Source organism: Trachemys scripta, chromosome 3, assembly GCF_013100865.1.
Source record: "Trachemys scripta elegans isolate TJP31775 chromosome 3, CAS_Tse_1.0, whole genome shotgun sequence".
In the NCBI taxonomy this organism is placed as follows: Eukaryota; Metazoa; Chordata; order Testudines; family Emydidae; genus Trachemys; species Trachemys scripta.
Genome location: NC_048300.1, coordinates 26,248,486 through 26,263,447, shown reverse-complemented (window position 1 = coordinate 26,263,447; position 14,962 = coordinate 26,248,486). Strand labels below are relative to the sequence as shown.

At 43.9% G+C, this 14,962-nt stretch overlaps 1 protein-coding gene across 4 annotated transcripts in view; it reads left to right on the top strand.

The window, feature by feature from the left end:
* Positions 1–14,962, top strand: part of FBXO11 (F-box protein 11) — a 181,418-nt gene that overhangs the window by 113,462 nt on the left and 52,994 nt on the right. For all 4 annotated transcript variants that reach the window (XM_034764327.1, XM_034764326.1, XM_034764328.1 and 1 more), the window contains exons 5-7: positions 7,571–7,700; positions 9,956–10,039; positions 10,136–10,268. In XM_034764327.1, the coding sequence (XP_034620218.1) occupies positions 7,571–7,700; positions 9,956–10,039; positions 10,136–10,268 (347 nt within the window). The remainder of the gene's footprint in view (positions 1–7,570; positions 7,701–9,955; positions 10,040–10,135; positions 10,269–14,962) is intronic.

The window sequence follows — 14,962 nt, the reverse complement described above, 5'->3', positions numbered from 1 at the left end:
TAAGGCAACAGCTTCTCTACCAAGGCAACAGTTCCTACCTCTAACAAAGCTAACTTCCACAATACTAAACAGTCCTCAGACAAAAGCCGGGACTTGTCTACAGTTATTAGGCCACATTGCTGCAACAACTTTCGTTGTCCAGCACACAAGAGTCCACATGCGGACCTTGCAGGCATGGCTCTGCACACACTACTCCCCAAGAAGGCACAGCATAAACAAATGCCTCACAATGCCAAGCACAGTAAAAGACACTCAGTCCTCCTTCCTCTACAATGACAATTGTGATGGATACGTCACTCCTAGGCCAGGGAGCACATCTGAATTCTCATTTTGCCCAGGGCCGCTGGTCCCCAACCGAAGCCCTGCTACACATAAATCTCCTGGAATTACAAGCCATTCACAACGCGTGCACCCAATTTTTACCCATAATCAAGCAGAAAACTATACAAATTCTTACAGACAATGTAGCATGCATGTTTTACATGAACAGACAAGGCAGGGGGTGGCGGGGGGACGCTCACATTCCCTGTGTGTGGAAGCCATGTGGCTCTGGAATTGGTGCATCACTCACAACATCCGCATCATAGTATCATATCTCCCCAGACATCAAAACACCACAGCAGATGTACTCAGCAGGAATTTCTCTCAGTGGGAACTGGCTATCCAGGTACTGCACAACATATTCAAACAATGGAGATTCCCCACAGTAGACCTCTTTGCTACCATGCACAATGCCAGATGTCCACAGTTTGGCTCCAGGGCCAGACTGGACCTCCACTCCTTGGGAGATGCCTTCCTTATCAAATGGGATGCTCCTCTCCTATCTGCATTTTCTCCCACCCCCCCTACTAGCACGGGTACTCCACAAGATCAAACCGGACTAGTCCACAGTGATACTGATGGCTCCCACGTGGCCCTGTCAAACATGGTTCCCTTACCAGCCCCAAATATTAGTGTGGAAACCTCACACCCTTCCTCTCCTACCCCGTCTCCTTTTCCAGGACACAGGCCGAACTATTCACCTGAATCTGAAAAGACTACGTCTCAAAGCGTGTTTGCTCCATGGTTCCAAGGATCTGAAATTATAGAATCATAAAATATCAGGGTTGGAAGGGACCTCAGAAGGTCATGTAGTCCAACCCCCTGCTCAAAGCAGGACCAATCCCCAACTAAATCATCCCAGCCAGGGCTTTGTCAAGTCTGACCGTAAAAACCTCTGAGGAAGGAGATTCCACCACCTCCCTAGGTAACCCATTCCAGTGCTTCACCACCCTCCGACTGAAAAAGTTTTTCCTAATATCCAACCCTAAACCTCCCCCACTGCAACTTGAGACCATTACTCCTTGTTCTGTCATCTGCTACCACTGAGAACAGTCTAGATCCATCCACTCTGGAACCTCCTTTCAGGTAGTTGAAAGCAGCTATCAAATGTCCCCTCATTTTTCTCTTCTGCAGACTAAAGAATCCCAGTTCCCTCAGCCTTTCCTCATAAGTCATGCTCCAGCCCCCTAATCCTTTTTGTTGCCCTCCGCTGGACTCTTTCCAATTTTTCCACATCCTCCTTGTAGTGTGGGGCCCAAAACTGGCCACAGTATTCCAGATGAGGCCTCACCAATGTCGAATAGAGGGGAATGATCACATCCCTCTATCTGCTGGCAATGCCCCTACTTATATAGCCCAAAATGCCGTTAGCCTTCTTGGCAGTAAAGGTACACTATCGACTTATATCCAGCTTCTCGTCCACTGTAACCCCTAGGTCCTTCTCTGCAGAACTGCTGCCTAGCCATTCTGTCCCTAGTCTGTAGCATGAGATTCTTCCGTCCTAAGTGCAGGACTCTGCACTTGTCCTTGTTGAACCTCATCAGATTTCTTTTGGCCCAATCCTCTAATTGTCTAGGTCCCTCTGTATCCTATCCCTACCCTCCAGCGTATCTACCACTTCTCCCAGTTTAGTGTCATCTGCAAACTTGCTGAGGGTGCAGTCCACACCATCCTCCAGATCATTAATGAAGATATTGAACAAAACCAGCACCAGTACCAACCCGTGGGAAACTCGGCTTGATATCAACTGCCAACTAGACATGGAGCCATTGATCACTACCCGTTGAGCCCGATGATCTAGCCAGCTTTCTATCCACCTTATAATCCGTTCATCCAGCCTATACTTCTTTAACTTGCCAGCAAGAATACTGTGGGAGACTGTATCAAAAGGTTTGCTAAAGTCAAGGAATAACACATCCACTGCTTTCCCCTCATCCACAGACCCAGTTATCTCGTCATAGAAGGCAGTTAGGTTAGTCAGGCATGACTTGTCCGTGGTGAATCCATGCTGATTGTTCCTGATCGCTTTCCTCTCCTCTAAGTGTTTCATAATTGATTCCTTGAGGACCTGCTCCATGATTTTTCCAGGGACTGAGGTGAGGCTGACTGGCCTGTAGTTCCCCAGATCATCCTCCTTCCCTTTTTTAAAGATGTGCACTCCATTAGCCTTTTTCTAGTCATCTGAGACCTCCCCCGATCACCATGAGTTTTCAAAGATAATCGCCAATGGCTTTGCAGTCACATCTGCCAACTCCTTTAGCACCCTTGGATGCAGCGCATCTGGCCCCAAGTACTTGTGCTCCTCCAGCTTTTCTAAATAGTCCCGAACCACTTCTTTCTCCACAGAGGACTGGTCACCTCCTCCCCATGCTGTGCTGCCCAGTGCAGAAGTCTGGGAGCTGACCTTGTTCGTGAAGACAGAGGAAAAAAAAGCATTGAGTACATTAGCTTTTTCCACATCCTCGGTCACTAGGTTGCCTCCCTCATTCAGTAAGGGGCCCACACTTTCCTTGACCTTCTTCTTGTTGCTAACATACCTGAAGAAACCCTTCCTGTTATTCTTAACATCTCTTGCTAGCTGCAACTCCAAGTGTGATTTGGCCTTCCTGATTTCACTCCTGCATGCCTGAGCAATATTTTTATACTCCTCCCTGGTCATTTGTCCAATCTTCCACTTCACTGTTAAGCCAAGTTGGTCGCCTTCCATATTTACTATTCTTTCTACACATCGGGATGGTTTGTTCCTGCAACCTCAATAAGGATTCTTTAAAATACAGCCAGCTCTCCTGAACTCCTTTCCCCCTCATGTTATTCTCACAGGGGATCCTGCCCATCAGTTCCCTGAGGAAGTCAAAGTCTGCTTTTCTGAAGTCCAGGGTCCATATTTTGCTGCTCTCTTTTCTTCCTTGTGTCAGGATCCTGAACTTGACCATCTCATGGTCACTGCCTCCCAGGTTCCCATCCACTTTTGCTTCCCCTACTAATTCTTCCTTATTTGTGTGCAGCAGATCAAAAAGAGCTCTGCCTTTAGTTGGTTTCTCTAGCATTTGCACCAGGAAATTGGCCCCTACACTTTCCAAAAACTTCCTGGATTGTCTGTGCACCGCTGTATTGCTCTCCCAGCAGATATCAGGGTGATTGAAATCTCCCATAAGAACCAGGGACTGTGATCTAGTAACTTATGTTTGTTGCCGGAAGAAAGCCTCGTCCACCTCATCCCACTGGTCTGGTGGTTTATAGCAGACTCCCACCACGACATCACGCTTGTTGCTCACATTTCTAAACCTAATCCAGAGACTCTCTCAGGTTTTTCTGCAGTTTCATACCGGAGCTCTGAGCAGTCATACTGCTCTCTTACATACAATGCAACTCCCTGACCTTTTCTGCCCTGCCTGTCCTTCCTGAACAGTTTATATCCATCCATGACAGTACTCCAGTCATGTGAGTTATTCCACCAAGTCTCTGTTGTTCCAATCACATCATAATTCCTTGACTGTGCCAGGACTTCCAGTTCTCCCTGCTTGTTTCCCAGGCTTCTTGAATTTGTGTATAGGCGCTTAAGATAACTCACTGATTGTCCTGCTTTCTCAGTATGGGGCAGGAGTCCTCCCCTCTTGCGCTCTCCTGCTCGTGCTTCCTCCTGGTATCCCACTTCCCCGCCTACCTCAGGTCTTTGGTCTCCTTCCCCCAGTGAACCTAGTTTAAAGCCCTCCTCACTAGGTTAGCCAGCCTGCTTGTGAAGATACTCTTCCCTCTCTTTGTTAGGTGGAGCCCATCTCTGCCTAGCATTCCTCCTTCTTGGAACACATCCCATAGTCAAAGAATCCAAAGACTTTTCTCCAACACCACCTGCCTAGCCATTCATTGACTTCCATGATTTGACGGTCTCTACCCAGGCCTTTTCCTTCCACAGGGAGGATGGACGAGAACACCACTTATGCCTCAAACTCCCTTATCCTTCTTCCCAGAGCCACGTAGTCTGCAGTGATCCGTTCAAAGTCATTCTTGGCAATATCATTGATGCCCACGTGGAGAAGCAGGAAGCGGTAGCGATCCGAGGGCTTGATGAGTCTCGGCAGTCTCTCTGTCACATCATGAATCTTAGCTCCTGGCAAGCAGCACACTTCTCGGTTTTCCTGGTCAGGATGGCAGATAGATGACTCAGTCTCCCTGAGGAGGGAGTCCCCAACCACCACCATCCGCCTCCTTCTCTTGGGAGTGGTGATCGTGGAACCCCCATCCCTAAGACAGTGCATCTCATGCCTTCCATTTGGTGGAGTCTCCTTCTGCTCCCTTCCCTCAGATGTATCATGTAGTCCACTCTCCGCATTAGTTCCTGTGGAGAGAACGTGAAAACGGTTGCTCACCTGTATCAGCATTGCGGGTACATGGATGCTCCTATTTCTTCTGGAGGTCACATGCTGTCAATTTTCTTCACCTCCTTCTGTCCCCACAGCACAGCTTGCTCTGATTCTTCAGAATGTTGTGCCCGTAGAAGCATATCCTGGTGTCTGTCCTGGAAGTCTTCATTTTCTCTTATGCAATGCAGGGTTGATACTTGTTTCTCCAGATCTTGAACCTTCTCTTCCAATATGGAGATCACCTTGCACTTTGTACAAACAAAGTCGCTTCTGTCCTGTGGAAGAAAGACAAACATGGCACATCCTGTGCAGGTCACAACAGCTGATCGCTCACCATCATCCATATCACCTTTCTTCTAAGAGTTTTCTCAGCTGTTACAGCAACTACTCAGAGGAGCCTGCAAGTTGAACACCTCAGTGGGCTCTCCCCGGGCGAACTTTCAGTCAAACTCCCTCTGTTAGCCTCTCCGCTGTTTGCCGCTCAGCTTGTTCATAGCTGACTGCCTTTTTATAACAGTCAGGCCCACTCAAGGCCCACCTGGAAGAAAGCACTCCCAATTCACACTTTTCAAACAATCAAGCACAGTCAAATTGACAAACTGTCCCCCGCAACAGACACTCAGAGATGACCTGCTCCAAAGAAGTGCAGAACCTTTTACTGAATAGTCGCAGAGCAACTATCTGTCACGCATGTCTACACAAATTCATCAAAAGAGGCAGATCATATTGATCTCTTCTCACTTACCTATGATTCTGGACTATTTACTTCAACTCAAGGAATCAGGACTTTGAGTGAGTTCAATCAAGGTACACCTCTCCACCATCACAGCATTCCACCACAAAATGGATGGCATATCCATTTTTGCACATCCCATCACCAAGTGCTTTCTCAGGGGCCTCAACAACATCTACCCTACCATTGGACCTCAATTTAGTTCTCTGGGGAATCACCAGACACCCCTTCAAGCCATTAGCTATGTGTTCTCTCCTTCACTTTTCAATGAAGGTGGTCTTCCTTGTTGCCATTACTTCCAGAAGGCAGATAGTAATACTTGGGGCCCTTGTGACTGATCCACCCTACACAGTGTTCTCCAAAGATAGAATTACCCTCAAGCCGCATCCTAAGTTCCTATCTAACGTCATCATTTCACCTCAACCAACCCATTCACCTGCGAACATTCTACCCAAAACCACATACGGACAGATGGGAAGCCATACTCCTCCATACCTTTGATTTATGCAGGACCCTGGCCTTTTACCAGGATCGGCCCTAGGCACCAGCAAAGCAAGCACGTGCTTGGAGCGGCACAATTCCAGGGGCAGCATTCCGGCCATTCTTCTTTTTTTTTTTTTTTTTGCTTGGGCAGTTGCGCTCTCGGAGCTTGGGGTGGCTTGGAGATAGCCTTGCCTTTTACATAAACATAACAAGGTCTGTTACTTCTGTTAGTCTCAAAGGTGCCACAGGACCCTCTGTTGCTTTTTACAGATTCAGACTAACATGGCTACCCCTCTGATACATAACAAGGTCTGTTTGTCTCAATCACTGTATGATTAAAAGGAGACACCATATCTAAACAGCGGCTCTCCAACTGGATTTCTGGCTGCATCAAACTGTTACTGTCAATATAACCTGCAACCCCCTACTGGGATTGCACATACTCTACCAGGGAAATATCAACCTCGATAGCTTTTCTAAACAATGTTCCCGTTACTGACATCTGTAAAGCTTCAACCTGGGCATCAGCCCATAGATTTATGCAACATTATGCATTAGAACAACATATAACATCTAATACAATGTTTGGACTCAATGTACTGTCATCTGCCATGACTTCAACTCCAAAGCCCCTTCCTTCCACTGGAGGGCACTGCTCTGAAGTCATCTAAAGTGGTGCACCCACAGGGACAGCACTGGAAGAAGAAGAGAGAGTTACTCACCTTGTGCAGTAACATAGGTTCTTTGAGATGTGTGTCCCTGTGGGTGCTCCACTACCCTCCGTCCTCCCCTCTACTTTGGAGTTGCACACTAAATGCTCTGCAGTAGAGAAGGAACAGAGGGCGGGCTGGTCGCACAGCGCCAGATCACCGCTTAAAGCAGCGCAAGACGGGGATGACGCATGTGCAACCAAACCAGGCACTGCTACCACAAGTCTCCGATTACAAGCACAGGGGCGCACAAGCACCTAAAGTGGAGCACCCCCAGGGACACCCCTCTCGAAGAACCTATGTTACTGCACAAGGTGAGTAACTTTCTCTTTGCACTACCAAATGCAGCGCATCGTGTACTCTTGCACTAGGATATTTGGCAGCTGTTTTTGGGGTGTGGTGGTGAACATCAATAAGAATAGCAAAATTTTAAGAAAGGACAGAGCAGCATAACCTTTCTGTCCTTATGTTAGCACACACTTCAGCTCTGATTCAGCAGAGCACGTAAACACATCCTTAAATCTCTCTATTTAGAAAAGCATGTAATGTGCTTAATATTAAGCATGTACCTAAGTCCTTTGCTGACTTGAGCCTTTAAATGTGCACCAAATGCATGTTACAAAATGCAGCAGTGTCTCTTCTCTTCCGTCTTCAGCAACTAGAATTGTTTTAACTTAAAGCCACTTTTACTCATTAATTTTATAAGCACCATTTTTGGTTTTAGAACTTTGGGTTTAGATCTTTGAAAATACTCAATATTGGCCAAACTCTGAAATCTGTGGCGTTTTACCATTGACTTCAGTGGGAGTAGAGTAAACAATGAATGCTTTTGAAAATTCCTTCCTTAAGGTTTTAAATACAATTGTTGTAATTGTGATACACCTGACTTATAACTTTGTACCATTTAAATACATTCTTAATTTTCTGTTCTGATTGTTTTTTGTGAAAACACTTTTGTTTAGGAAACGACTGTATATGGAAGTATTTGAATATACACGTCCAATGATGCATCCAGAACCTGGTAAATTCTATCAGATTAATCCAGAAGAATATGAACACCCAAATCCCTGGAAAGAAAGCTTTCAGCAGCTGGTATGAATGTTGTTTTTTCACATCCCCAGAAAGATTCTATATTGTAATTTAAAGACAATTTGCATAGATGAAGTACCAGATTTCAGTAAGTAAGCCAATATGACAGGTTTCAGAGTAGCAACCGTGTTAGTCTGTATCCACAAAAAGAACAACAGGAGTACTTGTGGCACCTTAGAGACTAACAAATTTATTAGAGCATAAGCTTTCGTGGACTACAGCCCACTTCTTCGGATGCATAAGCCAATATGTGCAGGATTCCCTCAACAGCCAGACAGAGAGAGACTGTTTTTCTTAAAACATGTTGTTTTTCTTAAAATCTGAAAGAAAGAAAAAAGTTATGTGGTGGTGTTGTTTTTGGAGGTTGCGGGGGGAGTCCCTTTTTTGTCTTGTTCCTCTTAGCTTGTTTATGCTGGGCAGTCAACACACGGGCAAAGTTACTGAAATATTGAGGGAATTTTACATTTGCTAGTCACCTTTTAAAACACCATATTCCGTCAAGCTTTGATGGTGCAATATTATAATAAATCATGATTTAAAAAATCATTGTACCTGTCTGAAAAAGGTGCCTGTATCTGAGTAACTTATCTTGGACCACTCTTTGCAGAAATTTGACTTCCTGTGATGGAGCATCTGGTGAGCATGCCAGCTCAATGTTTCTGGGCGTGAATTGAGGTTCTTATTAGCGTGTTCATCATTGACTCTATGGAGCTTTGTCATAGCCCTTGGCTATGTATTCTTGTTGTCATAATGGAACTGACTCATTAATATTTAGTGCACTTTTCTTAGTAAACTCAGAATACATTGACTAGCATTTGGTCTTAAACGATAGGACATTCCAGGTTATTTGCCAGGAGTTTAGCAGCAAATCATCTTTTAAGGCCAATGATGGGAATTCTAATCCAAAATATAAGAATGGGTGGGCACCATGCTTTCCAAAATGTGTGTAAACGAGTAACAAAGTAAGACATTGAGTTCAGTTTATTAATATTTATAATAGTATTCACATTCTAAGCTTGTTGAATAAGGGCGCTTGGTTTGGCTATAAGTATGGGGCTAATGGTTAGCCCAGAAAAATCAGGTGCAAAGTTGCAAGAAAGTTGAAAGATTTGTTAAAATAAAATCTCCACCCCATTTTGGTAATGTGGCATGTGGCCACAAAATGAAAATGGAGTGTGGGAAAAGCTACCATGGTCTAACCAAATTTTGATAAGATGAGAATTCTGCTCCCTTTTTCTGACTTTTGCCTTACTCAATCAAGCGCTTTTTAAAAGAAAGGATCATGTGTGTTTTTTATACCTTTATTTTTATGCAATCCTTGGATGTTTAAGTAGAGGAATACCATGTAAAAGTGAGGTGGTGATATTGCCATTGTGTACAGGACTGGTCAGATCATTACTGAAATACTGTGTCCGGTTCTGGTGTCCACAATTTAAAAAGGATGTTGAAAAATTGGAAAGGGCTTGAAAAAGAGTTACGAGAATAATCTGAGGTCTGGAAAAATGTGCCGTACGTTGAGAGACTAAAGAAGCTCGGTATCTTTTGTTTATCCTAGGGAAGGTTAGTAAGAAGTCACTTGATCGCAATGTGCAAGTACCTGCATGGGGAAAAATATTTCTGATATCAGAAGGCTTTTGAATCTAGCAAACAAAGTAATAACATCCAGTGGCTTGAAACTGAACCTAGACAAATTCAGACCTAAAATAAGGTACACATTTTTCACAGAGAGGGAGATTAACTATTGAAACAACTTACCTATGGATTCTCCATCACTTGAAGTCTTTAAATCAAGATTTAATGTTTTGTAAAAGATATACTCCAGCTCAATCAGAAGTTATGAGTTTGATGCAGGAATGACTTAAAATTCTATGCCCTGTGCAGGAAGTCAGATAAGATGGTCATGATGGTCCTTTCTCATCTTAAAAATTCTGAATCGTTTACTGCTTGCTTAATGGTTGATATCAGTATTAACTTTACAACTTCTTCCTTAGTCCTAATTAACACTTTAAAATGTAGCTAAGGGATGCAAATTTTTGTATCCATACTGGGTGGAAATTGCAACTCATGGAGTCCAGATGTATAATGAACACATTTTCAAAATATAAATTATGTTAAGGAACCTATCAAACTATTACAACTATACCCTTTTGCTGATTTACTTTCTAAAATGTTTATATATACATATAAATGTGTATATGTACATACACAACAAGCTTGCTTAGTTATAGGTTTATCTTGAAATATTTTCTCTATTTCAGTACAAAGGAGCACATGTAAAGCCAGGCTTTGCTGAACACTTCTACAGTAACCCTGCAAGATATAAAGGAAGAGAAAATATGTTGGTATGTTTCTAAATCACTTCATGTGAATATTTGCATACCTTTCTCATCGTTATTTTTTTGCTAAACTCATGTTTGTATTTTGTTTTTGTTTTTTAGTACTATGACACCATTGAAGATGCCCTCGGTGGGGTTCAGGAAGCTCATTTTGATGGACTTATCTTTGTTCACTCTGGTATATATACTGATGAATGGATATATATCGAATCTCCAATCACTATGATTGGTGCAGGTATTTAATTTGAAATCTTTATCTCAATGTGTAACTTTTCTTGTCTCTTAACAGCTGTGTTACAAATAAATCGTAGAATATCAAGTAGCATGTATAAAGACTTTTCTATATCAGTCCAGTCATAATATGTATCTTCTGTGGCAAGAGTGTGTGTCACTAATAGAGACAACTGGGGTATGTCCTGTCCTCTTTCAACCAGACAAGAAGCCACAGATCAGAATGAAGCAATTTACACTCTTGGCACACTGTCTTTTTCTACTTTCTACAAGTAGGCTGTGCAGTTTTCTTCTTGCCTCACTTCAGAAAGCAGCTGATGGTTCTGACAGAGGTGTTCTCTCTGTTTTAGTTATTGCTGTAGCTGGTTTTCTTTATAATGGAGAAAAAACAAGAGAGACTTAAAAAAAAAAAATCACTTTTGAAATATCACCTGCTCTTCGCTGCAACTGAGATGCTCAGTCCTCTTTCATGGTACCTGTTTATATGCAGAGCTTCACTGTGTCTGTAGAGCAGACTACATCAGTTTTTTTGCGATCAGCTGTTGACCATAATGGAAGAAGCCCAAACAATTTGTGCAACACATTAGGGTCCTAGAGTCGCCTCTTCTGCCAGATCATAGATTCATCCTGGAGAAGGTGCCTGTACTCGAATGCAAGAAACCTGGGAAACAAACAGGAAGAATTGGAAGTCCTGGCACAGTCAAGGAGCTATGATGTGATTGGAATAACAGAGACTTGGTGGGGTAACTCACATGACTGGAGTACTGTCATGGATGGATATAAACTGTTCAGGAAGGAGAGGCCGGGGAGAAAAGGTGAAAGGGTTGCACAATATGTAAGAGAGCAGTATGATTGCTCAGAGCTCCAGTATGAAACTGGAGAAAAGTCTGTTGAGAGTCTTTGGGTTAAGTTTAGAGACAAAAGCAACAAGGGTGGTACCGTGATGGGCTTCTGCTATAGACCACCAGACCAGGAGGATGAGGTAGACGAGGCTTTCTTCAGACAGAATTTTCAGATCACAGGCCCTGGTTCTCATGGGGGACTTCAATCACCTTGACATCTTCTGGGAGAGCAATACAGCAGCGCACAGACAATCCAGGAAGTTTTTGGAGAGTGTTGGGGACAACTCACTGGTGCAAGTGCTGAAGGAACCAACTAGGTGCCGTGCCCTTTTGACTGCTGCTCACAAACAGGGAAGAATTGGTAGGGGAAGTTGAAGTGCGTGGCAACCTGGGCAGCAGTGACCATGAGGTGGTCGAGTTCAGGATCCTGACAAAAGGAAGAAAGGAGAACAGCTGAATACAGACCCTGGTCAGAAAAGCAGACTTTGACTTCCTCAGGGAACTGATGGGCAGGATCCCCTGGGAGGCTAATATGAGGGGGAAAGGAGTCCAGGAGAGCTGGCTGTATTTTAAAGAAGCCTTATTGAGGGCGCAGGAACAAACCATCCCAATGTGCAGAAAGAATAGCAAATATGGAAGGAGACCAGCTTGACTTAACAGTGAAATCTTTGGTGAACTTAAACACAGAAAGGAAGCTTACGAGAAGTGGAAACTTGGACAGATGACTAGGGAGTATAAAAATATTGCTTGAGCATGGAGGGATGTAATCAGGAAGGCTAAAGCACAATTGGAGTTGCAGCCAGCAAGGGATGTGAAGGGTAACAAAAAGGTTTGCTACAGGTATGTTAGCAACAAGAAGGTGGTCAAGGAAAGGCAACTGAATCGGGGAGGCAGCCTAGTGACAGATGATGTGGAAAAAGCTGAAGTCATAGAATCATAGAAGATTAGGGTTGGAAGAGACCTCAGGAGGTCATCCCTGCCGGGCCTTAAAAACTTCTAAGAATGGAGATTCCACCACTTCCCTAAGTAACTCATTCCAGTGCTTCACCACCCTCCTAATTAAATAGTTTTTCCTAATATCCAACCTAGACCACCCCCACTGCATTTCTCCTTGTTCTGTCATCTGCCACCACTGAGAACAGCTGAGCTACATCCTCTTTGGATCCCCACTTCAGGTAGTTGAAGGCTGCTATCAAATCTCCCCTCACTCTTCTCCTCTGCAGACTAAATAAGTCCAGTTCCCTCAGCCTCTCCTCAATGCTTATTTTGCCGCGGTCTTCACGGACAAGGTCAGCTCCCAGACTGTTTCACTGGGCCGCACAGTATGGGTAGGAGGTGCGCAGCTCTCAGTGGTGAAAGAACAGATTAAGGACTACTTAGAAAAGCTGGCCATGCACAAGTCCATGGGGCCGGATGCCCCTGAGAGAGTTGACTGATGTGATTGCAGAGCCATTAGCCATTATTGGCCATTATCTTTGAAAACTCTTGGACACTGGGGGAGTCCCGGATGATTGGAAAAAGGCAAATATAGTTCCCAACTTTAAAAAAGGGAAGAAAGAGAATCCGGGGAGCTACAGACCGGCCAGCCTCACCTCTGTCCCTAGAAAAGTCATGGAGCATGTCCTCAAGGAATCCATTTTGAAGCACTTGGAGGAGAAGAAGGTGACCAGGAACAGTCTGTAGGATTCTCACAGGGCAAGTCATGCCTGATCAACCTGATTGCCTTCTATGATGAGATAACTGGCTCTGTGGATATAGGGAAAGTGGTGAATGTGATATACCTTGATTTTAGCAAAGCTTTTGATACAGTCTCCCACAGTATTCTTGCGAGCAAGTTAAAGAAGTGTGGATTGGATGAATGAACTATAAGGTGGATAGAAAGCTGGCTAGATCATCGGGCTCGACTGATAGTGATCAATGGCTCGATGTGTAGTTGGCAGCCGGTATGAAGCAGAATACCCCAGGGGGTTGATTCTGGGGCCAGTTTTGTTCAACATCTTCATTAATGATCTGGATGATGGGATGAATTGCACCCTCAGCAAGTTCGTGGATGACACTAAGCTGGGGGGAGAGATAGATACGCTGGAGGGTGGGGATAGGGTCCAGAGTGAACTAGACAAATTGGAGGATTGAGCCAAAAGAAATCTGAGGTTCGACAAGGAGAGAAGTGCAGAGTCCTGCTCTTAGGACAGAAGAATCCCGTGCACTGCTACAGACTGGGGACCATCTGGCTAAGCAGCAGTTCTGCAGAAAAGGACCTGAGGATTACAGTGGACGAGAAGCTGGATATGAGTCTACTGTGTGTCCTTGTTGCCAAGAAGGCTAATAGCATATTGGGCTGCATTAATGAGAGCATTGCCAGGAGACTGAGGGAAGTGATTATTCCCCTCTACTTGGCATTGGTGAGGTCACATCTGGAGTTTTGGGCCCCCCAATGCAAAAAGGATGTGAACAAATTGGAGGGGGTTGGGGCACATGACTTATGAGGAAAGGCTGAGGGAACTGGGCTTATTTAGTCTGCAGAAGAGAATAGTGAGGTGGGATTTGATAGCAGCCTTCAACTACCTGAAGGGGGGTTCCAAAGAGGATGGAGCTAGGCTCTTCTCAGTGATGACAGACCAAGAAGCAATGGTCTAAAGTTGCAGTGGGGGAAGTCTAGGTTGGATATTAGGAAAAACTATTTCACTAGCAGGTGGTGAAGTACTGGAACGTGTTACTTAGGGAGGTGGTGGAATCTCCATCCTTAGAGGTTTTTAACGCCCGGCTTGACAAAGCCCTGGCTGGGATAATTTAGTTGGGGTTGGTCCTGCTTTGAGAGGGGGTTGGACTAGATGACCTCCTGAGGTCTTTTCCAACCCTAATCTTCCATGATCTATCTATCTGATCTGTTTCCCTCCTTTAAAGTAGTTTCACTATTTCACTTTAACCAGGAAATTTCTCTCCTGAGTTGCCTCCTGCTAAGGTTTGGTAAAAAAATCTTCCAGAATTCCTTTGATGTACTTGGTTAAAACCAAAGGGTTGAGGAAGTCCCGTTCTTTTTTTAGCCTTTTCCAATATCCCATAACACTGGTCTACAATTTTTGAGAGGTCGTCTGCTTCAGAGATAAAATGTGCTATTTATTATGTATTTTGATGTGCTGAATTCAAATATGACAATTAAAATAACTGATTGGCTACTGTTTCTAAGATAGTTATGTTTTTACATTTTATGTCTATGTATATTGTGTAGATAGTAGAGTTTTAATCATAAATTGTAAACCTAGGTCTTTTCATGTGTTTATGGTTGCTTTACATGATAATATTTTACCTGTCCTGTTTATGTAACACTTTAAAAATCAGCAAAAGGGTTATAAATAAAATTTATTATGAAACAAAAGGCAAAAAACTATTATGTACATAGTTTAGTCCTATTTAGTGTCTACTCTGTGCTTCTTGGCTTGTCTCTTGTATTCATTAAATGGAGTATCTCATGTCACTGTCCAGCAATAATCTGCAATCATTGATGGGCTCCATTTGCCCTGATAGCATTTCTCCATTGTTGCAATGTCCTGGTGAAATCGCTCGCCGTGCTCGTCGCTCACTGCTCTGCAGTTGGGTGGAAAAAAATCTAGATGAGAGTGCAAAAAATGTATCTTTAGTGACATGTTGCAACCAAGGTTTTTGTATGCCTTGAGGAGGTTTTCCTCCAACAACCTGTAGTTGTCTGCCTTGTTGTTTCCGAGAAAATTTATTGCCACTAAGTGGAAGGCTTTCCATGCCGTCTTTTCCTTGCCACGCAGTGCATGGTCAAATGCATCATCTCGAAGAAGTTCACGAATCTGAGGACCAACAAAGACACCTTCCTTTATCTTAGCTT